Below are 27,666 nucleotides of genomic sequence, written 5' to 3'. Positions count from 1 at the left end.
ACAGACGGTGACTCCACCTGTTGTGGTGAGCACTGATTAGCGTACGGACAGCCAGATCAGTACGTTGTACGCCCGACACAGGTATCCCGTTGTCCGTGTGCTGTACTTCAGTAAATGAAAGACACAAAGGGCCGCTTCTTTTTTTTTTTAAATAAAGATTTTATTTATTTATTTGACAGAGAGACACAGCGAGAGAGGGAACACAAGCAGGGGGAATGGGAGAGGGAGAAGCAGGCTTCCCGCGGAGCAGGAAGCCCGATGTGGGGCTCCATCCCAGGACCCTGGGATCGTGACCTGAGCCGAAGGCAGATGCTCAACGACTGAGCCACCCAGGTGCCCCTAAGGGCCGCCTCTTAATCTGGATTGTCCCGAAAAGGCAGGGGATTGATGACCAGTTGCCGGGGGCTGGGCAGAGGGGCATGTGAGTGCTGGTGGCTGTGAGGCTTCCTTCTGTGGTGATGAAAACGTTCTGGAATTAGATGGTGGTGAAGGTTGCACACCTGTGAATTGGACACTGCTCCGTGGGTGAGTGGTAATGCTCTGCGAGTTACCTTTCAATTTGAAACACTAACAAACGGATTAAAAACCTGCTTCAAAGGAGAGCCTTCTCTCACCCTCTAGGCAGTGGGAGCCTGCGGTGTCTCGTACTGAGCCCTGCCTGTTAATGGGGCTTGCCCTTTGTGCTGCAATTGTGTGTTTATGTGTGTTTTCCCTTGGGGGACCATCTCCAGGGGGTGGACTGGGAGGCACGGTCTGTGTGTGTCCATAATCAGCTTATTGTACGTGTCCCATAAATGCTTGTTAAATAAACATCGTGTGAGTGAGGAGTGAAATAGGGTTCTTTCCTGGAAAGGTGAGTTGGGGGGGGGCCTGTCAGCTACTTATGAATACGAGTCAGAATGAAGTAATGAAGTCACTTCTTTATTTTATTTTAAAGATTTTATTTATTTGACAGAGAGAGACAGCGAGAGAGGGAACACAAGCAGGGGGAGCAGGAGAGGGAGAAGCAGGCTCCCCGCTGAGCAGGGAGCCCAATGTGGGTTCGATCCCAGGACCCTGGGATCACGACCTGAGCCAAAGGCAGACGCTTAACGACTGAGCCACCCAGATGTCCCTGAAGTCAGTTCTTTCATAGAAGTTTAGCAACATGCTGTAGAACACAGTAAATACAAGAAATTCTTAAAATGGGCTTCTGTTTCAGAATTTGGTTTCTTAAAGTGGCTAGAGATGGACTGATTGGTGGAATATATCCGTACCCCAGTGAGCTATAACATTAGGGCCCCTGCAGCAGGCGCTTATCCAGGAAGAATGGCCCCCACGCCCATGGGGGGCCCACGGAGTGATAAGCTGAGTTGGCGGGGTTCCTGAGGAGGGGGGTGTGCTGTGGGCTACTTTCTCCTGCAGCCTCTCATAAGCCATGGGCTCCACGACCCGTGGCTTCGTAACAGATCAGAACAGAAGCAGACAGGAGGGTCCAGCTCCCTCGTATCAAGCCAGACGTGGAAGACATTTGTAAAACTGTAAAACAGTGCTGCTCTGCCAGCATATATTTTGTTTTGGAAAATAGTGTTCATAAAAATGTAACACGTAATGGGCTTATTATGATTTTAAAAGGAATGAACACATATTTAAATCTTTTCTTAGCTTTATTTTCAGATAGGGTAAGTATCTGTAGATGTACCCGGCACAAACCAAAGGTCTTTGTGATCCTCAGTGGGTTTTCACAGTGTGGAGGGGCGCTGAGACCACCACGTTTGAGGACCGCTGCAGAAGGAGGGGCGAACACTGTGACACGACGTGTCTGGCCCAGGGCACGGCTAGAGACTCTTAGGCTGTAACTGCCCACATAGAAGAACAAAACGTGGCTGCCTTCGAGGAGACGGGCTTACCGGTGTTTGCTCTGAGGGTGCCAGATGCATTTAGGGTGTGTGATGGGACGAGGCGGTGTGGTTCTGCTTTGCTGGTCTTGTTTTTGAATATTTTCAATCCAGGGCATTTCCTGCCATCCAGCTCTGTAGCGTCAGAATCGGGCACAGAGCCTGCCTCCTGGTAAGCCCTAAACTTTTGGTTAAAGAGTCGAGGAGACTGGCCCGTGTCAAGTGTGTACCCAGCCTCTCGGTGAGGCCTCGCGTTTCCTGAGAGTGTTCGGTGTTGCCAGCTTGGGCCTGTGCCCGGGAAAGGTGATGGGTGGCATGTTCCTGTTTGTAACCAAGCCAGTGATCTGTAGGTTCGATCTTTGTTTTGGGGAAACATGGGCATTTCCACATAATCGAACTGTTTAAATCATTCTTAGCCACTGCAGTTGGAGCTCATTATGGGCCACTAACTTTACTGATGGTGCTTTTTTTTTTTCACACCCAGCTGCCCTTGAAGGGTTATGTTCGGCTTCTGTCATCTATCACTATCCTGGTGGAACTGGGGGTAAGACTGGAGCTCGAAGGTTCCAGAGTAGCTCACTTCCTGCCGAAGCAGCCAACAGACATCGACCAGGTAAGCTCTGCACTTTCCTCCTGCCTGGACTCAGTTACAGTCTGTAAGCAACGTGGGTGGGTGGGGGTGTGTGTCACTTATAACTTCCCCTCTGGGTTACACCTCACAAATGTTTAGATAAAATATAAAATCTCTTGAGTCAGAAATCTTGCATGAGACATTTTCTTCTGACTTTATTGAATATTGATCTTATGGAATCTTACTATTAATGGGTTTTAATGATTGGTTGATTTCTGGAACACTTGAATGAAGTTTCTTGGTAGACTGACCTCAAAGTTCTGGGGTGTCTGGATCTTTTTCTTAATTTTTGTGTATTTAGGGAAGCTGGCCCCAGATGTTGACTTTAACAGCTAATTCAGGGCCTGGACTGTTCCTGATTTCTGGCTTGATGAAATTCTCTTAATAAGTTGAGTTTGAGTTGCTTATGTTTGTCAGCACCAACGAAGAGTAAAAAATCTTCTTTGGAGGAGCAGACTCACAAGTGCTTGTCAAATGAACTTGACCCTTCTGACCCTTAATGAATGAACTATGGCCTCAGTCATGAAGATGAGAACAAAGAACAGAGGTCAAGGCTTTACACACAATTGCTAGGTGTGTTTTGATTGATGAGGTGTTTAGACACCTTTTCCTCCAAAGAGAAAGCCCACGGTAGTTAATGCGTATTGGATAGGGAAGTGGCCTGAATGTGTGGTTTCCTGAATTATACTTTTTCCCATGACCAACAGAGAGTGCAGATGGCCTTTAGGAGCAGGTTTACTGCGGCTGCACAGCCGGAACCGGGGGCACCTTTTGTAGGACTGCTCAGGTGGATCTGTAATGGTTCTGGAAGGTATTTCATCCTTCTTCAGCACTGCGCTCCTCATGATTTCCGTGGCCCCCAGTTACGTGAGGGAAGGTACAGCAGGCCTAGAAGAGATGTGGAGTCTGAGGCTGGGCCGGCCTCTGTCTCCTGTGCTTGGACCTTGACTGGCCTCCTCCCGGTTGCGGTCCTGCCGGCCCTGCTGTGGGGTTCCATGTCCTTCGCCAACCCGAGAAGACCGGCTCCCATGCTCTCTCTGGGAGCCTTTTGTTGGAGGTGGTTGTTTCCCCTGTTTGAAGAGTTCTAGTGTGTTGAGACTGTTCTACTGATGTGATTAGTGAGACTCTAGACACTTTTTAGAGAAATGTTTCATTTTCCCCCTTGGCTGAACGTAGGCAAAGAAAAGGTTTCAGCTGTTTTTGAAAAACTGCTTTGACTGCAGTAGAGGAATGTCTCTCTTCAGCTTTGCGGAGTGTAAAAAGCTCAGGCTCTGCTACTTTCGGAGACAGCCGATGGGAAGGTGGTGCGGTAAAGCCCAGGCAAGGGCCGACAGCACGCCGGTCCCACTTTCCTGCCCTTCCGGCAGACAGGGGTCCAGGCCCGTCACCGTGCTTCGTCTCGTGTGTTGTTTTATCTTGGTGGTGACTTCAGGATTGTCTCTTTGTGGCCCCCTCGTCCTACAGCAGGGGGGGGCTGTATGGCATCTGCTCTCTGGGGTGAAGACCAGACAAGCTGATGACCTAATGTTCTCCCTTGAGTTCCTTTCTCAGCAGCTGAAATGCAGGTGTTATTTACTGTTAGTGTGACCTGGAATGTTTCATCTCTTGGTGCCTCAGTTTGTCTATATCTCTAAGATGAGGAAAATAGTGACAGTGCTTCCCTCATAGGGTTCCCGTGAAGGTGTGTGAGATGTGCACGTAGAGGACCTGGGACCTGCCCTACGTGGTCCCGGATAACCGTTAGCGGCCACGTCAGCCGGAGTGTTAGGTCTTTTTAAGACTTGGTAATAGGAATTCACAAGTGCAGTTAGAAGACCCTTGACAGCTCAGACCCCAGCTATATGGTTTTCCAGCAGACGTCCTCACACTAGGTTATTGTAGTTTCAAAAGAATTCTGTAGTCCCCTCGTCTTTTGCTCTAATTCCCCTTTTGTTTTCTTTTTTACACTTTCCTAGTATCCAAAAGTTAGAGGCCACAAATTCTTTTTTTCTTGGAGACTTGCGTATGAACCTGTAAATCTATATAATAAATAGACAAAACTTGGTTCATTAAAAAAATCACTAGGACATTCTGCAATTAATCTGAAAAGAAATGCTTATTGACTTATAGATGTTTCTTCTTTGTGGTTACTTCTACTCTTTGGTCTGTCTTAGTTTATTAATCATCACCATCATCATCATTATCAAAATAGCTGTGAATTATTCCGGAGCTACCTGGCCAGGGGCTATGCTCAGTGCTCCCCTTGTGTCCTGCCTCCCGGCAGGCGTGGAACCCCATGTATCTGTGTCCCCTCTGTGTGGGTGAGGGATCGAGGCTGGAAGAGATACATCCCTGGCCCCCCGTTGTGCAGCTGGGGAGGGGGGGGCTGACTCAGGGCCGGGGCCCAGGTGCTTTGACCGTGCGGCACATGCTCTGTTGCTCTGCTGTCCAGCCTCCCACTGGCTGGTTTCCTGAGCGCCGGTGAGTTCATCAGTGCCAGACTTCCGCAGTCTCAGCCTGACATGGCCTTAAAAGAAGAGACGTCCGTGAGACTATGGGACAGAGGGGCAGATACTGAAATCGGACACTTCCGCAGTTGATTTAGTCTGAGCCAACAATGTAAAAATTAATATTTTAACTCCATAAGCACTAAAAATAAAACATTTTAAAAATGATGACAGTACAAAAGAGAAGTGAGCTTTGAAAATCCACCCGTTGCTAATGACTTAGTGCTTGTTTTTCTCTGGTGATGCTTGTTGGGAGAAAAAGTTATACAGACTTAATTGGTTTTATGTAGTCATGAGTACGGGAGGAAAAGAGTAAGTTAGTAAATGTTGAGAGAAAGTAACAATCTAGACTGTTTTCTTTCTGATGATGAATATGTAGATTTTATGGGACTTGGGCCTTGTCAGCCTTGCTTTTTATGGCCCAAGTATATTTCCTTACTTGTGGAATTTAAATAATGTTACTTAATTTGTGTGATTATGAGAATTAGCTACCTTTTATACAAAGCACCTAAGAGGTGCTCAATAAACATTTACTGTCACAAATAGCATAGATTATTTAGCAGTATCAACTTTGAATACTGAAGAGGGTGGTTTGTTTCTGATGCATGTTCAGTAATATAGGCACATGATAATACGAGTATGATTTAAAGTGCTACGGATACAGTGACATTTTAAATTTTATTTTAAAGATTTTATTTATTTAATTGACAGAGAGAGAGACAGCGAGAGAGGGAACACAAGCAGGGGGAGTGGGAGAGGGAGAAGCAGTCTCCCCGCTGAGCAGGGAGCCCAATGCGGGGCTTGATCCCAGGACCCTGGGACCATGACCTGAGCCAAGGCAGACGCTTAACCATCTGAGCCACCCAGACACCCCTCCAGTGACGTTTTTTAGCACAATATAAAGTTTTGATGAAATTGGTGTTGTTCTAGTAAGATGGGGAACAACTAAATTGCCTTAAGCTGGAGGACTTGATTTTTTGTACAGAATGTATGTTTTTACAACTCAGAATTCATATTGCCATGTAATCATTCACTAAAACCTTTAAGTAACTAGGAATTTGACCATAGCCAATATGTTTAGAAAAATTGATATTGAGCTGTTTTCAGGGAATAAGCTTATCTCTTTTGTGAGTGAAGAAAATTTTGTTTTTTTTCTGTATTCTTAAAAGGTTAACAAATTGAAAATGTTGATTTGACATTTTTTTAAAATAGAGGGAATAAAAGGGGAGAGCTCATGCTGTTTTACTGTGTAAATAAACATTTTTGTATTTCAACACAGTTGTATGATTTATAGTTGCCAGCTCTTTGGGAAGTATTTTGCAAGACACTTAGACTACCTACTGTTGGAAAAACACAGATGTGACTTTTATGCATCCAGGGTTAGTATAGCTCTGCTGGGTTTTGGTATAGTGCAAGACGTGAGGACTAGGCTTTGCTACAGAGTGCTGGAAGGACAGCCTCCCTGGGCCTCAGTCTCCCTGAGAATGAAGGGGCTGAACCAGACGCCCAAGACCCCTTCCCGTTAAGGTTAGTTTCCATGAGCCTATTCTTGTTTAAGGTTCCAGAGTAAGTGCTGAATACCACTCCCTTTCCTACAGCAGAATTTCGGATGTGCTAGCTCAGCTTTTAGTAAGGTCTCTGAGCATCCTATTTTTAAAAATCTTACTGATCTTTTCTTAGCACGCAGGCAATTTTTGTTGCACCTTTTCCAGCAACTTGGAAAGCCTCTCTGTGGCCATAGGGGGTGCTGTTGCACCTTTGAAAAGTCTTAATTTTCCTGTTTGTGAAAGACTTAACCAATGTTCCTTTAATTTGATATTTTTGTTTAGTGCTTCAGAATAGTACAGTGTCCATTATGTCTGGGTGTTCCAGTGATACCTTATTTTTATTCTGTCACCTCTCTGAAAATTCAGGTGTGCTGTGTGAACAATGGTGAAATTGGACTTTTCTTCCGATATTAGAGACCAGTCAGCCATGCTTTCATAAAAGAGGTGGAAACAGTCTGTGGAGAGCCTTGACTCTGAAGAACTCTGAGTTCCCCGAGTGTTCATCAGTGGGGGGTGATTTGGTTGCAGGGACCAAGCCTCGTGTTTTGATTGGGTAGGAGTGCGCACGCTGCCACTTGGCCTTGTGAACCTGAGTCCATACTTGCTGAGTGTTTTTCTCATTTGAAAAACAAGGATGCTAATGTCTGCTTTGGAGGATTGTGAGGATCACAGAGAAATTATGTACAGTGTTTAGCACAGTGGTTATCTCATAAAAGAGCTCGTGAACTTTGGCTGTTATTCTGCACGAAGCCATCATTTTATAGTCTTTGGGGATTGCTAAGGGTTTAAAATATGAAATGATGGTTTTGGGAAGAAAGATGCACTTAAGAAAAGAGCGAACTATTTGAGGAGGGTCAGCAGTTCCTGTACTCAGACTTCCGCAGCAGCACCAGAGATAGGGACTTTGTGTGGTCACTCTGAACCTATGTGAAGTCACCGAACTTTTTGTTAATTAGTGTCTGTTGGGGCTTAAGGGGGCCCAATCACTGCACTCCTATTTTCTCCACCAGCCAACTGGGGGACGAGATGGAAGAGGAGGCAGGTGGAGACAAACGGCACCTTTATTACTGATAAAGCCCCATTCTCCATGAACTTTAGGGATGCGGGAAAATCGGCAGGCTGTACTGTATCCAAAAATAAACAGACTCTCCCATCCCAGGGGGCTCTGGACCGCAGGGTCCTTCCCATGAGAGGACCTGCCCCTGTCCTCGGCGGGAAGCCAAGGACCCTGTGGCGGGCCAGCACCAGAGGAAGAAGAGGGTTTCACATGTGCAGCTCGCCTCTCAAACGTCCTGAAGTTGGAAGTCAGGCCACTTGAGTGAGGAGGACGAGCAGGGGCACGTGGTCCAGGACTGTTGTGGGGGAGACCTCCTCATGGAAACCAGAGCAGCGGGGAGGAAGGGGCTCCTTCCTTTCACTTTCCACAGGTCATGGGGTGGAGCAGAAGGGTGCTGCCCAAGAACTTGTAAATGGGAAAATGAGGAAGTATGAAAGATGATTAGAAGGGAGGTTTGTGAAATCACCTTAACAGTTACCATTTGTTGAGCACTTAAAATGTGCTACACAGGATTCTCAGTGCTTTACATCAACCAATGTTATCCCTTCATCCTCACAGCAACCCAGCCGAGGAGCCTTGATTATTGTGCCCATTGTACAGATGTGAAAATTGAGGCATAGACAGGGTGAGCAACCTGACCAGGCTCACGGAGCTAGCAAGTGTCAGAGCAGGGGTCTTGGCTCCCAGAGACTGGCTTCAGGTGTTTGGGCGTGTCAGCCTGTCTGTAGATCTTCAAGGGCATCTGTCCATGAGTCAGGGCTCGGTCAGCCTAGAAAGAGTGGCAGAGGGAGAGTTACATGAGTGTTGACCGTGAGAGTCATAGTGATCAGCCTTGATTGCTCGTCTAGGCAGCAGATCTGTCCCTGTAACAGGAAGGGAGTCCCAGTTAATCTGGGAAAACACCTTCCTGCTTGGCTTCCGTCCGTGCTCACCACGTAACCTCCTGCCTGTGATTGGGCTGTTGAGGAGAAGAGTGCTGATTGTTGAACTGAGATATTTTGGTCTGATTGATAATTATATCTTCTATTACATTAATAAGTTCAACCTCCACTTCTTTTATGTGAGTCTCTCAGGAGTTTGGTTAACGTGAAATCAGTCCACTGGAGCCTGATGATGCTGATAATCAAATTTCTGAGCACGTCAAGGTGCTTCTGTCCATGGAGACCTGGCTGGAGGACACCCTTTCTTTCAGTGTGTGATTTCTTTGGATAGCACCCGCTCTTCCCCCGCCCCCCACCCACATAAGACGAGAGGCCTTCCGAGCCAGATAACAGACAGCAAAGTGCACATACTCCTCTTCCCAATCAGAAAACTGTTAAGTGCCTAGAAATGAGCTAATGAAAGGCTTCCAGGAAGTCTAATTAGATAAAGTCCATTTGGTAAAAAGCTGTCCATTTTTTTTGCAGCTGGGCTTTTCCTGTGCTGTTTGAAAAAACTATCTGGGCCATGTGGCTTACCGACTCCCATTAGATTAGATGAAGGGAATGTAAAAGGCAGAAGAGGGTTGTTCCAGACGGTCTGTCCACACCAGTGAGAAGTGATAGTTGGCTGTCTGCATGAGACACGAGACAAAGATTTTTACACATTGAATAGGAGAACTTTAAAGGCTCTGCAATTGGAGTGCACTTAGTATGGGGCCCAGTCCATCACTCCATGTGCTGAGAGGTCAAATAATTGATGACTCTGAGCAGAGGCAGAAAAAAGTTCCAGTCGCACCCCCTGTTTCATGGATATGGCACAGTGTAGTATATTTGACCAAGCTTTTCACTGAACAAAAAGTTTCTAGGGTTATCTGGAAACCCCCCATTCCCCAAGGGTCCACACAGCTGAGTGTCCCCTCAGGGCAGATCTGTCTGCTCTATCCCTGGGCATGGCGGTGGGGACAGAGTGACGGTGGGGCATCCCTGGCCCCTCTGACTGCCGGTCTCCTCAGCAGTGTGCGGGCTTAATCATCCCTGTCTACTTTGTAAGGGCAGCTCTCAGAATCACACACAGTGGCTGTCAAGTGTTTGGCTTGGCGTGTAGTTGGCATTCAGTAGAAAGCACCTGTTTGTTTATTATAATCGTGGCTTCTAGATTACAGTGATTTTTTTGTCTGCATTTAAATATAGACGTTGCAGTACACCAAACAGCTCTTAAATGGGATTGTGGGACCTATTCTCTATATAAACAATTGAATAACTGTGCTATTTCAGTAAGAATACGTATCATTGGGATATACTTTTTTGAATGTTAAAATGATTGTAGCTAGTGATAAACACAGCTCTTGGAACCAGTACTTCTTAGGGTGTGTTTTGCTGTCATGGGAAATTACCTTCTGCAGAGAAGGCTAATTGGATCTCATTGATACTTGGGTAGTTCAGCAGATGATCAAGGCTTTCAAAGCTTCTTGATAATAATGAAGTTAACTATTTTGCATTGTACCTACTAAAAGTTGGAAATCCTTCGCTTGTGAAGCATCCAGTAATTCAATGAGTGTGTGTGTGAGTGAGTGTGAGCGTGAGATTTCAGGAGGATGGTGCTGAGCGTGAGATTTCAGGAGGATGGCGCTGAGCGTGAGCGTGAGATTTCAGGAGGATGGCGCTGAGTTCCTTGCAACAATTTTGCCCTCCATTCCAAGCTGTGGGCATATATTTGCACAAACAGATTATTACTCCTTGGTCATTTGGCTTATCTGTGGGAATAAGAAATTCTCGTACTTGGTTAAGGAGGTTGGGGGAGCATGCGCTTGGAGGGTGGGAGGGCAGGAGGCAAGGCCCTCCACAGTTTGTGCAGGGTATGACTAATGGCAGCTGTTCTGTCTTGCCTCCTAAAGCAAAAAGGCCACTGAACTTGTGACATACTCTTACTCAGAATTGCTCTCCGGATCAGATAGAAGTGTCTCAGAATTTACAAGGCGATGTGAATCATGAAATGTGATTAGTAGTTGTCTTTAAAAGTAGTTTTGTTTTCCAAATAAAAGACCATAATCTGTTCTTTCTTCCAGGGGCACAAGAAGTTCTCATTGATCCAGGTACATGATCTATGTGCTTAGTTTCTTTTGGTTTTTTTTTTAAGTGCTTGTTTCATGGTGGTGTGAATGAATGGTTAAAATTTCTGGATTGTGATCTTTGGAACATTCTGATTTAAGTAACTTTAAATCAGAACTGTTAAAAACCTGATTATGGTTTGGTCCTTGTTTGATGGGGCACCCTGTTGATTTATGTTGTCTGTTGAAGAGGGGAATTCTTCCTCCAGCATGGTTAAGTGAATGATTTGCAATGATTTAAAATTCTTTGAATGCATTGAGCATGCTTGTCCAGTTAATTTTGAATTTATTCATAGTAATGACTTTGCTCTGATTTTGTGGTTTGTGCCCTCTCAACGTGAACTTCAATCTTGATTGCATTTTGTATATGTATTCTTAACAGAGAAAGAAATTTTGTGTCTTTTACAGAGGTGGGTTTTCCTTTCTTAATTTCTGTTAATTAATATAGCAAAATCTCTTATTGCAGTGCCTAATTATTTCATAATGAGCTCTGTTATTTTCTGGGTTAGTTAGAATCAATGACAAAAGGTAAATAAAAAGAAATGAAAAATTTTCTTCTTTTGAAGAATAGAAATCAGATAGTCATGTTAATAAATGCTTTGTGACCAATGCATTTACGTTAATCTCATTGTGTATCTCCATTCTGAAATGAAATTGCTTCAGGTTTGCAGGTTTTTGTTTTAACATCTGTGTTGAATCCTTCCTTTAGACTGATGTTTCGTGATAGTTTCTTTTTTTCTTTTTTTTAAAATTTTTAAAATTTTCCCCCCTTAGTTTATTGAGATATAATTGACATACAATGGTGCTGGTTTCCTGTTAGGGTTTTTTTTTTTTTTTAAGATTTTATTTATTTATTTGAGAGAGAGAGAATGAGAGAGAGAGAGCATGAAGGGGAAGAGGGTCAGAGGGAGAAGCAGACTCCCCGCTAAGCAGGGAGCCCGACGTGGGACTCGATCCCGGGACTCCAGGATCATGACCCGAGCTGAAGGCAGTTGCCCAACCAACTGAGCCACCCAGGCGCCCCTCCTGTTAGGGTTTATGGAAGGTATAGAGAAAGGGAAACAGGTGGCTTTGTTTTCAGGGGACCTGAGTTGGTGATGAGAAAATAATTTGGGTATGAGCTGAAGAACTGAATGACACCCCCCCCACCAGCTGAAAGAGATGAACAATCAAATCAATGTTAGATGCATTGGTATTTGGTCAATAGAAGCTGAGCCCAATCTGGCTAGTTATGCCTGATGGAAAGTACTGAATTTTAGTGTGTCGACCACTCCTTTCAGGAGAATTAGATGTTTACAACAAGTAGAAGTAGCTTTGAGCTATCAGAAAAGCAGTCAAAATAAATAAAAAAAGAATACATATTTTTTATTTATTTATTTATTTATTTATTTATTTATTTAATTTTTTTTAAAGATTTTATTTATTTGAGAGAGAATGAGAGACAGAGAGCATGAGAGGGAGGAGGGTCAGAGAGAGAAGCAGACTCCCTGCTGAGCAGGGAGCCCGATGCGGGACTCGATCCCTGGACTCCAGGATCATGACCTGAGCCGAAGGCAGTCGCTTAACCAACTGAGCCACCCAGGTGCCCCAAGAATACATATTTTTTATTTATGAAACTTTTCAAAATAAGGTTGAATGGAAATGAAACTGAGTTTAGAGTACTGGGGGTAGAAGGGATGGTCTGTGGGCTTTGTTATATGGGAATGTGTGGGGATCCTGCTGTAGAGGTTGAAGCTGGCAGGAAAGAACCCGGAAACCAGCATTGGGTGTTTGAGGGCATCTTCTGCAGCCGTCCCAAATTAAAGAAACATGGACTTGATCTTTGTTCCCGAGGGAGAGCAAGTAGAACATTGAGGTTCTGCTCTCCCCCCTACCTTCCAGTTCCTGCCACTTGTGCCTTCTGGCCTCTGCTTATGGGGGCTCTGGTGCCAGGGCTGACCACAGCCTCTTCCTCACTTACTAAGGTCTGATCTTTCAGGCCATAGTCCTGAGGGAGTTCAGAGCAAGTCTTCCTAAACTGTGCCTCTTTGGCATGTGGACTCTTTTGAGCTGAAGGCAATTGGAACTCTGTGGGATCAAGAGAAACTTTGGTCCCTCCACTGGCTACCTAGAAGAATCTCAATTTGGTATTCCCAGAATAAGAGTTATTACTGGAGGTAAATTTCATCTGAATGGCCCATCGGTATAGCAGGGCGTATAACTAATTACCAATCATGTGCTTTTCCTTTTATTGCCCTGTGAATTGTGCTCCTCCCTCTTAAAACCCTAGGCCTATCCCATTCCTTAGCTCAGGATGGCATAGATCCCTCATTTTATCTGTCTTTGTACCTCTCATGTATGTGGGGTTCCCAAATGTATGAAATTAAATTTGATTTTATGGTTAATTTGTCTCATGTCAATTTTATTCTTAGACCAGCCAGAAGAACCGTTGAAAGATAGAGGAAAATTTTTCCTATGCAACAGTTTCTTTTCTGCTGTTTAAACCCTGGCAAATGGGTTGGTAGGGAATCACTTCATAACTCCTAGGAGCAATGTGGTTATGATTCTCCTTAGTCTCTAAATCTGAACAGTGAACGTTCTCTTCAAGGTTATAAAATTGTTCAGCTCCCTAGAAAACGCATCCACATGAAGTTATGACAGAATTGCATCACTTCCATTTTATTTTTGAAATTTAAATGGATATACTATTCAAAACAACCTGTTTCAGAATTTTTTTTTCCTGCCCGCTTTTCCTACAACTATTTCGAAGGCCAGAAGGGAAAGAGTTTGACAGTCTTGACAGTCTTTGGATGCTTGCTCCAAAGTTTATTATAAGAACTAAGCTTCTCCTCTAGTCATTTCTAGCAGCTAGGCTTCTGAGCCCTTGATCTGCATTTGAAGTAGAATGCTTCGTGGGGTCAAATTGTTTTATTTCTTGTCACTTCTGAATATGTCCTGTCCATTCAGCAACTGTTTCAGGTGAAATGATTTTTTGGCCAATTTCAGTTAATTCAAATTTGCTTTCCCTTTTTCATGTTGAGGGGATTTTCTTCTGCCTATAATAAAAATAAGCAATTTGCGTACTGTGTGAAGGCACTGTTCTAAGGAGCTTTTTTCTTAAACAGCTTTAATATAATCTACCCCTTTAAAGTATACAATTCTGTGGTTTTTACTATATTCCCAGATTTGTGCATATATCATCACAGTCAGTCTTAGGGCATTTTATCACCCCAGCAGCAAGTCCCGTGCCCCTTAGCAGTCACTCCCCACTTAGTCCTAGGCAGTCACTCATCTGTCTCTGTGGATTTGCCTGTTCTAGACATTTCATGTAAATGGAACCATACAACAATGTGATTGTTTTCACTTAACATAATGTTTTCAAGGTTCATCTGTGCTGTAGCGTGAATCAATACTTTTCTTTTTACTGCTGGTAATACTATTTTGTATGAATAGACCACTTTTCGTTTACCCATTCATCAGTTGATGGGCATTTGGGTTGTTTCTACTTTTTGGCTATCATCAGTAATGGTACTATGAACATTCAACGTACAAGTTTTGGTGTGGATGTATGTTTTCAGTTCTCTTATGCATAAGCCTAGTAAATAGAAGTGCTGGGTCATATGGTGACACAGTGTTTAACTTTTTGAGGAACTGCCAGATTGTTTTCCAAAGTGGTTGTACCATTTTATATTCTCATTGGTGGTGTATGAGACTTCCATTTTCTCTACATCCTTGCCAACACCTGTTACTATCCTTTTGAGCGTAGTCATTCTAGTGAGTGTGAAGTGGTATCTCGTTGTAGTTGTGTTTCGCCTTTCCCTTATAGCTAATGATGCTGAGCATCTTTTCATTGTGCTTATTGCTATTTGTATATTTTCTGTGGAAAAATGTCTATTCAGATCCTTTACAAACCATTTTTTACTTGAGTTATTTGTCTTTTTGTTACTGACTTGTAACAGATCTTTTTATATTCTGGATATAGCTCCCTTATCTGATACATGATTTTTAAAAATTTCCTCTTATTCTTTGTGTTGTCTTTTTACTTTCTTGATGGTGACCTTTGAAGCAGAGATGTTTTAAATTTTGTTGAAGTCCAGTTTATCTGTGTTTTCCTTGTTGCTTGTGCTTTTGGTGTCATATCTAAGATACAAAGTGTTGTATATAAACTTTCCATATAAAGCAATTTAATCCTTACAAAAATTTTAGGAAGTAGGTGCTGTTCCTATCCCTAGTTTGTAGATGAGGAATTTGAGATCCAGAAACGTTCACTGACTTGCTCAAGGTCACAGCTAGTAAGTGGTGATGTGGGAATTCAGACGCATGAGTTTGTCTCCAGCATCTGTCCTCATAACCACCATACTCTGTTCCTTTCTATAGGAATCATTTATTAAAACCTCTTTGCCTATTTGATTTCTTACTATTTTTTTTTTTTCTTCATTGGGACCTCATCTCTTTATTTAGCATTCAGAGTTCAGTGTAGGTTTATTTAGGTCTAAGGTAGGTGGAAGCTTTGCTATTAATGAATTTCTGCATTACTCACCTTCTAGTAATGATTGTTGCTAATTGACCTAAGAAAGTCATGCTTAAGGCTTTTCTTTTCATCACACTAAAAGTAGAGTCATGACTACAGAACATTCAAAGAAAGCATTTGGTTGATTTCATTTTGCTAACCAATGAAATAAAAAACCCAGTTTTGAAATAGATTGTAAGTCTCCCGGATTAAGGTCATTGTCTTCCTTATATCCATTTTGTTTGCTTATAGTATCTAGAGAGTGCCTTTTGTCCAGCAGATTAGTTAGAACACGGTGATCATGAATCATCATCTGTAGTAACAGAATTTTGACAACGGTATCTGTTGTTTGTTTCACAAGGGAAAAGATAATATAGAAATACTTCTCAGATCTATTTTAAAAGCTTGGAACTTTGAGAAGAGTTCCACAAACCATACAAAGCTATTTTCACTAATTTTAGATCTATCCTAGACATTTTATGGTTACATAGCAGAGTAAATTCATTAACTAGACTTGACAAGAGAAGTGTAATATTGATTATTTATCTTAATTAAAATGCTTTGGTTAAAGTAATTAGTGCTGTGAGTAAACAAAAATAAGCTTGCATTTGTATGCGACATGGGGATAGACTTCCTCTCTATTTCTGTTTTTTGGGAACATTTTTGTAGCTTTTCAGCAATGTTCTAACTTTAGAATTCTATTTTAAAATCATCACATTGTCTAGTGCAGTTTGTGCTGAGTTTAACCTGTCTTAGGCTCAGAATTTCACTGTTTCCTAGGTAAAGATTTTCCTCTCATTATACTGAGTTAGTGTGAGAATTACAGGAATTGTGATTTCTTTTCTTTAAAGATTTTATTTATTTATTTGACAGAGAGAGACACAGCGAGAGAGGAAACACAAGCAGGGGGAGTGGGAGAGGGAGAAGCAGGCTTCCTGCGGAGCAGGGAGCCCAATGCAGGGCTTGATCCCAGGACCCTGGGATCATGACCTGAGCTGAAGGCAGACACTTATCGACTGAGCCACCCAGGCACCCCAGGGAATTGTGATTTCTAGGTCTTTCCTCTCCATATGTTTGAAGTTGGCTATCAAATATGATTTTCTTTAATTTTTTGAGTTTTCATTATTCAGTTAGAATTTTTGAAAATTAATTTGTTTTAATATGTTCCATAAATCTCCCTAGAAATTTCATGTGTGTGCTATTTTAATTTGCAAATATTTGTAAATTCCCCAAATTTCCATCTGTTATTGATTTCTAATATAATTCTGTTGTAGTTAGAGATCATACTTTGTGTGATTTTAGTTCATTTAAATTTACTGAGATATATTTTATGATCTAGCATGTTGTCTCTCCTGCAGAATGTTCCATGTATGCTTGAGAGGAATATGTATTCTGCACTTATTGGGTGGAGTGCTCTTAGATGTCTGCTAGTCCTTTTTTTTTTTTTTTAAAAGATTTTATTTATTTGACAGAGAGAGAGGGGGAGAGAGAGAGAGCACAAGCAGGGGGAGCGGCAGGCAGGGGAGAAGCAGGCTCCCTGCTGAGCAAGGAGCCCAATGTGGGGCTCGATCCCAGGACCCTGGGATCATGACCTGAGCCAAAGGCAGCCGCCCAACCGACTGAGCCACCCAGGTGCCCCACAGATGCCTGCTAGTTCTACTTGTTGAAGTCTCCTGTTCTTATTTTATTTCTGCTATAGGATTTTTACCATGCTTCCTCCAACTTCCTTTAGCTTGCTTAAAAATCATAACTCCTTCAATATTTCTTCCTGAGTCAACTTCTCTCTAATTCTTTTGAAGCTATATCTCCAGTCTTATTCCAGGGTTTTAATTTTTTCAGGGAAAAGGAATTAGCCTTCATGCAAGACTTGGTTCATTATGAAGGGTCTGACAGCTGTCATGGTGTCACTTTTATCACCATGCCCCCATGGTGGCTTTTTCAGTGCTCTGTGTACTGCTCTGACACCACATTCCCAGCGCCCAACCCAGTGGCCGGCTTGTTGGAGGAGCACCTGTGGGTTATGAGTGGAAGAATGACCATTCTGCTTGTGGCTTATGATCTAAGTCTGTAATTTGTCTTTTCTAATTTCATTTATATTCCCAAATGTGTATGTTTCAGTGCTCTTATATTTGCAAAAACACATACTATTTTTTAAATTAAGGTGTTTTTAGGATTTATGTATATATGTATTTTCAAATAATCTCTATGCCCAGTGTGGGGCTTGAAATCATGACCCTGAGATCAAGAGTTGCATGTTCTACTCACTGAGTCAACCAGGTGCCCCCACATTCGTTTTTAATAGACTTGTTCTATGATTGAGTTTACCAGAATTCTAATTTTTTTAACTTTTGATTTTGAAGTAACTTAAAACATCCAAAAAATTCAAGTTTCCAGAATGGTGCCAAGAACTCTGGTATACTCCTCATCCAGATTTCCCATGGTTATCATTTGCTTTATTATTTGAACTCTGTGTGTTTACATACAGTTTTTAGGGCCATTGCAGAGTAAGTTGCAGACCTGATGCCCCTGCCCTGAATCCCTAAGTGTGTATTTCCTAAGAACAAGATCATTTATGTACCAAAACATAGTAAGGTGATTAAAATCAGGAAATTTAAAACTGGTAGAATACCTTTATCTACTCAATTCTACTAACTGTCCCAGTACAGCAGTTCTATTTCTAGAGCCAGGATCCAGCTCAGGATCACACATTGCATTTAGTTTCCACATCATTTAGTAATATTTAATCTGGTATAGTTTCTCAGGTTTTCGGTGTCTTTTGTGATACTGATATTTTTGAAGAATACCAACCATTTATGTTATAGAATGTTCTGCAGTTTGGGTTTGCCTGAGGTTGCTTCATGATTATGATGTTATACATGTTGCTATGGGGGGGGGGAACGCAGCATAAGTGATGTTGGGTCTTTATTGCATTATATCAGGAAACGCGTGAGGTTGGTTCGTCCCATTATTGGCCGTCACTTTTTTTTTTCTTAAAGATTTTATTTATTTATTTGACAGAGAGAGACACAGTGAGAGAGGGAACACAAGCAGGGGGAGTGGGAGAGGGAGAAGCAGGCTTCCCGTGGAGCAGGGAGCCCGATGCGGGGCTTGATCCCAGGACCCTGGGATCAGCCGAGGGCAGACGCTCAACGACTGCGCCACCCAGGCGCCCTGGCCGTCACTTTGATTGTTGGCTGCAGTGGAGTTGGCTAGGTTTCTCCAGTGTAAAGTTAACTATATTCCTTTTTGTAATTAATAAATACTTTGTGGGAAAATACTTTGAAACCATGTAAATATCCTGTTTTTCATCAAACTTTTACCTACTTGATCTGGCATTCACTGAGGATTTTTACCCGAGTCAGTTGATGGTTGCCAGAAGGTGATGGTCTGACTTCCTCATTACTTCTCCATTTACTGGTTAGCATTCTCATACAAGTAAGAGCTTCCCTGGCCTTCTCTCAGTTCCTCCCTGCCTCCGTCCGTCCAGCCAGCCAGCCAGCCAGCCGTCCATCATTACTGTGGACTTAGGGATCTTTATTTAGTGGGTTCTAATCCATTGCTTTCATTCTTTATTTTGCAGCCCATTGGCTAGATTTGGTCAGTGGGAGCCCTTCAAGCTGGCTCTTGTATCCTTTGATATGGTCCTCATCAGTTTTTGAGCCTTTCTTTACATTCTGGATGGAGATATATATGTTCATTTTGTACTTTCCCTGTCCCAGCTTTGAAATCAGACATCCCTCTCCAGTGTTCTAGTTCCTTTTGTTGGCAAATGGTATTTAGAAACCAAAATCAGGCACTGAATATACCATTGCTTGTGGGCCTTTTGAGAAGTTCATAGTGTTATCTAGAGTTCATACTCTACTATCTCTAATTCCAGTCCAAAACCTGAGGGGTCTTTCCACTCTTTCCCTGTGTTATATTTATATTTTCCTTCTCTAACAGTGAGAAATCTGGCTCCCGGTATTACCGATATATTTACTCATTTTCGTAGTCCTACAGTGTATAGAAAGTAGTTTCAGAATTACCAAGCAATGTCACTATAAAAACAAACCCTTAAGTAGAATTTAAGAGTTGTGTGTGCCCTTTCTGTCTTTATGCCGGATAAATATACAAGGTACCATGATCAGAAGTTGATTGGGTTTGTCCTTTAATCCTTCCTGTCAAGGTAATTATGCTATTTATTTGAAATGTAGTTAGGCTCATTTGTTTCTGTTTGTATGCCTTTATAGGGTTCCCCTATCTTTCTTCCTCCCTCCCTCCATCCCTCTCCCCTCCCTCTCTCTCCCTTCCTTCCAACATGAAAATGGTTCCCAGAGTCAAAACTATACAAAAGGTATTACCCAGAGAAGGGTCACTGCCTCTCTTACCCCTCTCACCTCATTCCAGTCTACCTTTGCAGGAGACTGGTCTCATCTGTTCCTGGTTTCTCACTCTGGTGGGGTTGTTCGTTTGCTTGTTTGTTGTTGTTGAAGAAAACCAGACAGATGTTCTTATTTCTATTTCTTGTGCAAAAGATGGCGTAGTACACACGTTCTTTTATATTTGGCTTTTTTTGTTCTGCCATGTTTGCCAGCATATCCTGGAAACCAGTCCCTGTCAGGTCATGGGGACCTTCCCCACCCATTCTCATGGGTGTGTAGCACGCCGTGCATGTATGTGCCACGTCCTGTTCACCAGTCTTCTCGTGGGCATTTTGATTTCCAGTTGTTTGTAATTACAAATGCTGCTCCAGTGAGTAACCTCATGCATGTGTATTTCTGTGTTTTTGGCATTGGGTCTTCAGCATAAATTCCTAGAAATGGAGTTCCTGGGTCAAAAGGTTAAAAAAATATGTAGACACACTTCTATTAGATTTTACCCCCTTTCCCCCATAGAGGTCCTAGCATTCGGCGCTCAGGGGAGCCATGCCCGAGGGTGCATCTCCTCTCCAGGTTTGTTAGCAGGCGCCCCCCCGCCCCGGGTTTATTAGCAGCCTGGCGCTGTGTTCTTATATTTGACCAAGTAGACGTACTGCAGGTGACATCCAACAGCTTTTTAACCGGCGAGGGCCATTTTATAGTTTCCTTTTGCAAGTTATCTGCTCATATCTTTTGCTAATTTTGTTCTATTGGATTTTAGCTTTTTCTCAATTTTTATGACCTCATTATATATTAGAGCTCTTAGCCCTTTGTGATATATATTGCAAATATTTTCTCTCAGATCGTCATTTATGTTTTAGCTTTGTGTGTGGCATTTTTGCTGTATTTTTACATAATTGAATTTATCAGTTTTTAAAATTGCATTTGAATTTGCATCATAGTTAGAGAGCCTTTCCCTGTATCTAGGTTTTAGAGGAATTCACCCATGTTACTTGAACTTCTTTTCTGGTTTTCTGTTTTACATGTAGATCCTAGAGCATTTGGAGTTGATTCTTGTGTTTGGTGTGAGGTATGGGTCTGTATGGGTCTGTTCTGAGCTTTTTCCAAATGGCCATCCCGGTGTCTCAGTACCATTCATCAAAAACTCCCGCTCTGCCCTGGTGTTCGAGGGGCCCAGGCTCACGTCCTGACCTGTTGGCAGCGCTGTCTCTTTGCTGGCCGTCTGCAGACGGCGTGAGGAGCACCCATGTCTCAGGGGTTGGTTTTTCAGTAGGACAGTGAATGTGAGTGAGCCAGTGGGAGGCTGGCCTGCCTGCTGCTGCTGGGCTCACCACCACACCATGGGTGCCTGCCTTCTCTGAACCCTGTTGCTGCTCTTCTCTCTCACGGTTTGTCTCTCTCCTGCCTCATCTGTCTCTGCTTTATGCCCTGTTACTTCTGCTTTGTTTTATCTCTGCGTGTGTTGCCTTTCCAGTTTTGTATCTTGGATACCATCTTGCACATAAGAGGACTCCGTAACTCTCTCCCTGGCTCTTGAATGAATGAATGATTGTTGGATGGATGCCTGAGAACCGTTGTGATGATGTTGCTTTCCGAACTTTCCCCCCCACTTCTTCTTATGTCCTCTCTTTTCCTTTCCTCCTGCCTGGCCATCAGCCTGCCTGTTTCATTGATTTTTCCTCTTTGTAGACTCAGGCTGTGGTCCTGATGACTCCTTGTTTCACTGGTTCACACTAACATTGCACGGGGGCTGTCAACACTTTGTACATGTCAAGAAAGATGGAATCTATTGCATACTAGTTTTTTAGAGCTTTTTTTTTTTTAAGATTTTATTTATTTTACAGAGAGAGACACAGCGAGAGAAGGAACACAAGCAGGGGGAGTGGGAGAGGGAGAAGCCGGCTTCCCGCGGAGCAGGGAGCCCGATGCTTGCCTTGATCCCGGGACCCTGGGATCATGACCTGAGCTGAAGGCAGTTGCTTAATGCTTAACGACTGAGCCACCCAGGTGCCCCAGAGCTTGTTATTCTTTTATTGAATAAGATGAAATCACTGTGACCCTTAGTGGTAAGCTCTCTGGTGAGCTCTGCTGTTAGTTTCCGACATGTTGTGTTGTTCTGGGCTGTTGCCCTTGGAGTTCCCCCAGCATCAATACTGGTGTTTAAGTTAATCCTTAAATGGACCCTTGTTATCATTGGTGCCATTTCTTTAAAAGTGGAGGGGGCATTTGCTCCTTGATCGCATACTGTTTGGAGGAGAGGAGGGATCGTGAAGAATGAAGGACCCACCTCACTCTGGCTCTTCCTTTCTTCAAGGGAAAAGAGTAAAAGTCAGTGATATAAAGATGAATTGTTGGAGCCTACTAGATAAATCAAAACTGCCTATACACTTACTAAATATTCTTTTAGCCAGAAACAAATGTATTAATGCATGAAAAACACACAAAGCATAGTATTATGTACGCTGGTGAAAAACGTAGGCCCAAGTTTGAATCCTACTTTGGAGTCACTAGCTCTGCAGTTCTGAAAACTAACAAGAATATTTAGCCTCCCCAGGACTTCCTTCCTCACTTGCAGGAACGAGGTACACTGGGAGCCTCCCTCACAGTGTGGCTCGGGGCTGTGAGGGAGAGCATGGGGGGAAGTCCTTAGCACGCATGCTGAGTCCTTCTACGTGCAGAATTATGTATCTTGGGCTCTGCTGGTGTTGTAAGCACTCCGTGTAAACCCTCACTGCTCTGAAGGGATGCCTTGTGGCTTGGAGATGGAATTCTCAGTTCTGTAAGGATTGTGTCATCGGGCCTTGATGATTTGAATCTTTTCTTTAAGAAGGTATACATTTTAGGTTTTTCAAGCGTGCCCTTTTCTCTTATTATTTATAGTTCTATCCTCTCACCCCTTGCTGTGATTTTCACAGAATCTGGAGGAAACAAGATCCCAAGCCACCTGCCTCTTCATGGTTCCCTGTTGTCGTTCTTTCTTCCCTAGCTAGAGGAGGGTTTTGTCTAGGAGCCTGTCTCTGTTTCCCTTTTCTTGGAGTCTCTCTGTCTGTTTGCCCATCTGCCACCTGTCCATCTGTCTGTCTATCCACTCATTCTTTTGTCTTGTTCCCCAAAGCATTTAAGGTAGCTTACAGAATAACAGAATACCAAATGAGCAGGAGAGAAAATTGGGCCAAGATCAGAAGCGAGGGTAGTTCACGAGCTGACATGCGTGTTATGGGCAGTGAGGTGCATGCCTGGGCCCCGGAGATGATAAGGATCGGCAACAGCCTCATGCCTAAGCCCCTAGCAGGTGTCAGGAACACGGGGTTTGTCTGAGAGATAAACAAGTGGCTTAGCAGGAGCCCAGCTTTTTCTGTTACTGAGGCTTAAAGGGGTATTTTTTGTGTTCTATGAAATAAACTATTTCATCTTTTTTTTTTTTTTTTTTTCCTGTCAGAGTTCCATGTGTAGTTGGTTATATTCTGTAAATGGAGATTTCTCCAGAACTCTTCCCCACGTGAGTCTGATGGCCGGGGAATTCGGCCATTCTGTTTAGTGACAGAGGTTGGCCAGAAATAGAAAATGGGAGCCACAGACAGGATACTAGTGTTTGTCAGTTATATTTCTTTAGTGCTGGACGATTTGAAAAACACTTTCATGTAGTTTATCTTCATTTGAGGACATGTGCGGCCTCCTGCTAGCACTCAGCTTAGAGCCGCAAGGTAACGCGTGCCGGCTGTGTCGTCTTCAAGATGGCAAAGCCAGTTATTACGGTCACGTTACTTTTATATAATGCATCCTGTTTTCTTTAATAAAAGGCTTCAGTAAGGAGGAAAACTTACTCTGAGTTAATTATTATTTAATACAGTGCTTTGATGGTAAGACTTGCAGGGGACATATAAGCTAGAAGAATTTAAAAATGGCTTCATTATTTAAACTGCAGGGGGGGAGTATTTAAGTTTTATCCTATTTGTGCCCTTCTTTCAAACGAACAAAGAAGACAGAAAAAGCAAAAGATTATCTCTTTTCTTCCTTTTGGTTTGCAGGTGCCCTCACGACCAATGGCATAAATCCTGACACCAGTGCTGAAATCGGACGTGCTAAGAACTGTCTGAGTCCTGAGGACATAATTGACAAGTATAAGGAGGCCATTTCCTATTACAGCAAGGTGATTTTACTGCTTTGTAAAGCCCTTACCTAACTGTGTTGTTTTAACCAGGAGTTCCTGGTTTACACTGTGAAATACTACAGTATCTCCCAATTATTTGGTTCTGTTAAGTATTCGTGTATTATTCCCTAATGCATAATACTATATACCTAAAAGTATTTTTTATTTCTGACTCAAAATCATGTATATTTAATTTGATATTTGGAGAAGGGGGAAAAAAGACTATCATAGCCCCACGACTCAGAGATAGTCATTTTAACCCTTTAGTATCTGTTTTCTGGTTGTTTTGTCAGCGCATATTGCCGATACCATAAAACATGGTAAGTGTTCGGTGCTCACTGTGTGGAGCCCTGCAGTTCTGATTTGACGCATCATGTGTTCCTCTGTGTAGTTAAATCTTCCATGACGTGCGTTTTAATGCTGTGCCTAGCATCCCTTCTTCTGGATGCACCATTCTTGTTACTCTGGATTTAAAAAAAAAAATTTGAATTTCAAATATCCTTTCTGAAATACTGAGGACAAGAACTCCAGCTGTGCAGGAGTGAGGCAGCAGGGGCAGGTGGGGCCGCCCGCCTCCCCCGCCCTTACTTCTTTGACGAGTATGCACAGTCTGGTACGTATCTCTCAGGACTGTCGGGCCTGTGAAGCATACTTGTGGATGTGTATCTCTTATTTAGGAAAATGAGGCTGTCCCACGCGTGTCATTCGGCCGCTTGCTTTGTTGCCTCAGAGGTACCTCATGGGTGTCCTCCCACTGCAGGCGGCTGCCCTCTTGCAGATAGGTGGACAGCCCTCTAACACGTGGAGGTGGTCATTTATTATTTATTCATGCCCGCCTCCCGTGAGAGACTGTTGTGAGCCCAGCGTGGGGAGTGGCAGCTCCTAGAGCAACATGATGTGCCTGCTTCTACAGAGCCCACAGCTTGCTGAGGTTTGCTTCATCATCATCCTCGGATGGATACTCAGGCTTTCTCACTTCCCACTGCTAGAAAAACAGTGCTTCAGTGAACATCTTTGTACATACATTCTTGTGTTCTTTTTTTTTTTTAAAGATTTTATTTATTTATTTGACAGAGAGAGAGAGAGAGACAGCGAGAGAGGGAACATAAGCAGGTGGAGCGGGAGAGGGAGAAGCAGGCTTCCCGCCGAGCAGGGAGCCCGATGCGGGGTTCGATCCCAGGACCCTGGGATCATGACCTGAGCCGAAGGCAGACGCTTAACAACTGAGCCACCCAGGCACCGCATTGTGTTCTTTTTTTTTTTTAAAGATTTTCTTTATTTGAGAGAGAGTGAGCATGGGGTGGGGAGGAGCAGAGGGAGGGGAAGAGAGAGAGAGAGAATCCTCAAGCCGACTCTGTGCTGAGCGCGGAGCCCAACACGGGGCTGGATCTCATGACCCTGAGATCATGACCTGAGCTGAAACCCAGAGTTGGATCCTCAACCGACTGAGCCACCCGGGTGCCCCTATTCTCGTGTTCTTGTCTGATTATTCCTTTAGTTAAGATCTCTGGGAATTTAATCACTGAACGTGATGTTTACATTTATCATAAATTGCTTTCAAGTTACTCCTCAATTCCTTCCCCAACAGGGAATGAAAAGGGGTACAATTATTTATTTAACCAGTTCTCCATTACTGAATATTATGTCATTTCAGTTTTCCTTCCCACAATGGTAAACAGAGATCTTATAAATGCCCCAACAGAGAAATCTTTTTGGACTGATTTTTTTTTTTTAAAGATTTTATTTATTTGACAGAGAGGGAGAGAGCACAAGCAGAGGGAGCGGCAGAGACAGAGGGAGAAGCAGGCTCCCTGCCGAGCAAAGAGCCCGACGTGGGGCTCGATCCCAGGACCCTGGGATCATGACTTGAGCCGAAGGCAGACGCAGATGCCTAACGACTGAGCCATCCAGGCGCCCCTGTTTTGTTTTTTTTTTTAAGGGGACAGTCCCTAGAAGTTGACTTGTGTCAGAGCAAACATGGTATTTTTAGAGCTTACTTATACATTGCCATATTGTCCTTCAAGAAGGTTAACAGTCTGCTCTCTCACAAACACTAGCTATTAGGATATTTGCCACTATAATGGGCAAAGTAACCTTTCATTGTTTCTGTTTGCATTTGATTACCAGTGAGATACTGAGCATTTTTCACTTGTTACCATTTACATTTCTTACATGAATTACCCATTTGTGTCCTTTGCATACATTTAAGGTGGGGTGTTTTTCTTGTTGCTTTTTTTATAGTTCTTTGTATATTATGGATATCAGGTTCTTACCTTTCATCAGTGTCTATTACAAATCTGTTTCCTAATGTTGCTTGCCTTTAATTTTGTTCATGAGGTTTTCTTTTTGTTTGTGGTCAAAACATGTTTTTAATATAGTAAATCTTTTCCTTATGGGTTTTACCTTCAGTATTATGCTTAGAAATGCCTTGACAATAGAATAAAACTCCTTTCCTCAGTTTTTTTAAATCTCTGAAATAGGGATGATGATAGTACCTTTCTCAAAGGGATACAGTGAGGATAGGCAGAGTGAAGTACATGGAAAGTATTGTATTAGCTGTTGTTAGCATTTTATTTATTTATTTAAAAAAGATTTTATTTATTTGAGAGAGAGAGAGGGAGGGAGTGGGAGAGGGAGAAGCAGACTCCCCACTGAGCAGGGAGCCCGACGTGGTGCTCAGTCCTAGGACCCTGGGACCATGACCTGAGCCGAAGGCAGACGCTTAACTGACAGCCACCCAGGCGTCCCTGCATTTTATTTTTATTTTTTAAAATAATTCATTAATGAGAGAGAGAGCGCGTGCGCCCAAATGCCTGTGAGCGGGGGCAGGGGCAGGGGCAGAGGGGGAGGGAGAGAATCCCAAGCCGACTCTGTGCTGAGTGTGGAGCCTGATGTTGAGCACGTTTGCTCGACCCTGAGATCGTGACTTGAGCCGAAAGGAAGTGTCTGATGCTTCATCGACTGAGCCACCCAGGCGCCCCTATTGTTAGCATTTTTAGAACATTTAGCTCCTTACCTATAGCTTATTTTGTGTACATTATGACACAGCAATATCATTTATTTTTTCCAGGTTACTATCTGATTGTTCTACCATGACTTATTGAATTCATACCTTTTCTCTCTGATTTGAAATCCTACTTACCCATATATTGTTGTCTAATTCTGACCTTTTTATTCCTTTCTATGAATTTCTTTTCTTAGTCTAGCATCATGATATTTTATTTCCTGTAGTTTATTTAATATATGATAGTGTGTCTTCTTTTCTTTAAAATTCCTTCCTCTGATCCCAGATTTTCTTGGCTAGTAATTTGACTTTATTATTCCTAAAGAATTTTGAAATATTTTGTTCAAGTTACAAAAAACAAACAAACAACCAAACAAGATTGAAATTTTCATGGGGCTTTCAATAAGTTTTGATTATTTTTAGGAGAACTTATATCTTTACAAAATTACATTTCTGTATAGAATATGTTAACATCTCTGCATTTACACATCTTATTTTAAGTCCCGCAATATAGTTGCAGTTGTCTTCATCAAGAAAGTGAGTGTTGTTTTTAAGTTTATTTCTAGTTATTGTATGTGTTTTTGTTAATTTTGTAGATGAGAATTTTGCCATTATAATTTTGAACTGCTAATAGCTGATACGTAGAAAGGCAGACTGAAGTTTTAATCTTCATTTTGTAACTGGTTAGTTAAAAATGATAAGTATTAAGTACTTTTTCCAGAGTCCTTTCTTTTCTGTGTTTTCAGTTGTTTCCAAGATTATCAAAGTGATCATAGCTAAGTTCTGTCAGTGGGCACACAGATGGAGAGAAGTCATGTGGCTTGCAGAACTAATTCTAGCAGTTTAGTGACTTCCTTTGGACTGGAGAAGCAGAGGGAACCCGGGTTAGGGCAGGGAAGGAAGCTCTGGACGTGCACAGGAACCAGGCTCTCCTGCCTCTGTGGCACAGCCCCATGGGCATGGCAGGTGGATGCCACCTCACCAGCCAGGTCTCACTGAGAGTTACTGGCTGCCTGTAGCTCCATGTCAGTCAGGATTC

General features: G+C 42.9%; 1 protein-coding gene across 4 annotated transcripts in view; it reads left to right on the top strand.

Moving 5' to 3' along the window:
• TRAPPC9 (trafficking protein particle complex subunit 9) overlaps positions 1-27,666 on the top strand; it is a 544,520-nt gene that overhangs the window by 15,353 nt on the left and 501,501 nt on the right. For all 4 annotated transcript variants that reach the window (XM_073893249.1, XM_073893250.1, XM_073893248.1 and 1 more), the window contains 3 exons: positions 2,362-2,490; positions 10,585-10,611; positions 23,502-23,623. In XM_073893249.1, coding sequence (XP_073749350.1) covers positions 2,362-2,490; positions 10,585-10,611; positions 23,502-23,623 — 278 coding nt within the window. The remainder of the gene's footprint in view (positions 1-2,361; positions 2,491-10,584; positions 10,612-23,501; positions 23,624-27,666) is intronic.

This window comes from Callorhinus ursinus, unplaced genomic scaffold, assembly GCF_003265705.2.
Source record: "Callorhinus ursinus isolate GAN/ISIS: 27379988/994484 unplaced genomic scaffold, GSC_fseal_2.0 scaffold5, whole genome shotgun sequence".
NCBI lineage: Eukaryota > Metazoa > Chordata > Mammalia > Carnivora > Otariidae > Callorhinus > Callorhinus ursinus.
The sequence above is the reverse complement of the archived record's forward strand: the minus strand, read 5'-3'. Positions and strand labels throughout refer to the sequence as shown.